Source organism: Hyaloscypha bicolor (assembly GCF_002865645.1).
Source record: "Hyaloscypha bicolor E unplaced genomic scaffold K444scaffold_28, whole genome shotgun sequence".
Lineage (NCBI taxonomy): Eukaryota > Fungi > Ascomycota > Leotiomycetes > Helotiales > Hyaloscyphaceae > Hyaloscypha > Hyaloscypha bicolor.
Genome location: NW_020194530.1, coordinates 208201 through 209800, shown reverse-complemented (window position 1 = coordinate 209800; position 1600 = coordinate 208201). Strand labels below are relative to the sequence as shown.

Genomic DNA, 1600 nt, shown 5'->3' with positions numbered 1-1600 from the left:
GGAGCGAATGCGACGCAGGAGTGCCCCGTAAGCGAGCCGACGATTACAATCTAATCATAAAATGACGCAAGAACGCAATATCATAATATCAAAAGAACCAGGTTAAAAGCGTCCAAGGAGAGCTACCGGTTGGTGGAGTTCATCAACTACCAATTTTACTTTCCCTAGAAGATACAGGCCAGTTCCGCGCTCTGCAATAAACTAAATCAAATCAATATAAAGAAAGCTTCAATAACGTTAGTTCAGCATCCATTTCATCGCGAAGAGGTCACGTTAGGTTTATTTTTGGCTGTATAAGGCTATGGAATACCGAGTTAGTTGCAACTGTTCAGTACATGGTCTGAATAGAACACCTAACGGTTAAGTTATATATTTTATATCTTATAAACCACTAAAACCACTTATGTGCGAGGGAAAATATACAAATACAATTGTCACCTCGCCACCATACACACCAGCCCATCTAAAGTTGGTTATATATTGACCTAGGATACTGCAAATAAAATTATCCCAATTCCGACAAAGTAGCTCGTTGACGCCCGGCTAGCTGCGCTCTTGACCGCGATCGGGCTAACGGTAATATTTCTCGCCTGATCCTGGGTGACATTCAAGCTCGAGAACAATAGTATTGGGACTAAATCATTTCTACTTCTGGACGTGGATGGGGCACAAGCCTGAATGGCCGTACCCTCCGCAGGAGTGTTGCCGTCACAGCTGGATAAGGTACCATTGGTACAGTTGAGGCCGTACTGGACAGTAACGACTCGCCCGGTATTATTCGACAAGCAGACGCCGCTTATCCCGGCATCCACAGTACTATTTACTTTGGCTGTGAAGTCCAGGCCGGTGGCGCCTGCGACGACGCTGTAAACGTCGCTGCTGCTTAGCGAGAGGTTGAGCGTGGGCTGTACAGGGATGTTGATTGCATCGTTGCCTATAACACAAGAGTTGGTAGTTGAACACGAAGAATCAAATGCGCTGAAATCCTCGTTAATTCCAGTCCCTGGTTGGTCGCAGAAGAGCGCGGCGCTGGCGTAGAAGATTTGACTATTTATCTGGTAGAGCGCGCCAGATGGTGTATATGTTTTGCATTTTCGAGCAGCCAGACGGTCTGCTGGTGATGCCGTGACGGCAGTAACCAAAAGAGAGAAAGCAACAAGCGGGAGCTCCATGGACAATGATGTGTGATGAACGTGTTCAAGTCTGGCTCAATGAGCAGTGCTGTGAATAACAGTAGATATCGCGGGACCCAATGACTTTATATGCTCTTGAAAGTAAAGGGGCAAATCAAGGAGTTTCAGAACGGTAGCCTGTGCTATAGGGGTTGGAAGCCAATAATACTACGCGAGGGTCGGCTGTGCAAGGCTGAGTCCTGGGCTCCTTTCTTTCTTCAAGCCCTCACACAGCCTCTGTCACTGCCCCACCACTGCCCCAAGGAAAATATCAGAGTGTGCACCGCCAAGCTGACATAATTGCTTAGTAATGCAATCAACAAGACTATATCACACGTGATCCTTCGTCGTTTTTCTTTCAACTGTTAACTACTATTCCCCCTGGTTTAATTGCTAGCGCACCTAATATAGGTTAGAGGAACAGAATT

General features: G+C 46.5%; 1 protein-coding gene across 1 annotated transcript; it reads right to left on the bottom strand.

The window, feature by feature from the left end:
- Positions 1-319: 319 nt before the first annotated feature.
- Positions 320-1213, bottom strand: K444DRAFT_609052 (uncharacterized protein). The gene has a single exon (XM_024879504.1). It carries the CDS (start codon positions 1170-1172, stop codon positions 486-488), a length of 687 nt encoding a protein of 228 aa, XP_024741328.1. The 5' UTR covers positions 1173-1213; the 3' UTR covers positions 320-485.
- Positions 1214-1600: the final 387 nt, after the last annotated feature.

What these genes read in the sequence shown, in the direction of transcription:
- K444DRAFT_609052 (XM_024879504.1), bottom strand. Translation starts at nt 1,172, where the DNA reads ATGGAGCTCCCGCTTGTTGCTTTCTCTCTTTTGGTTACTGCCGTCACG.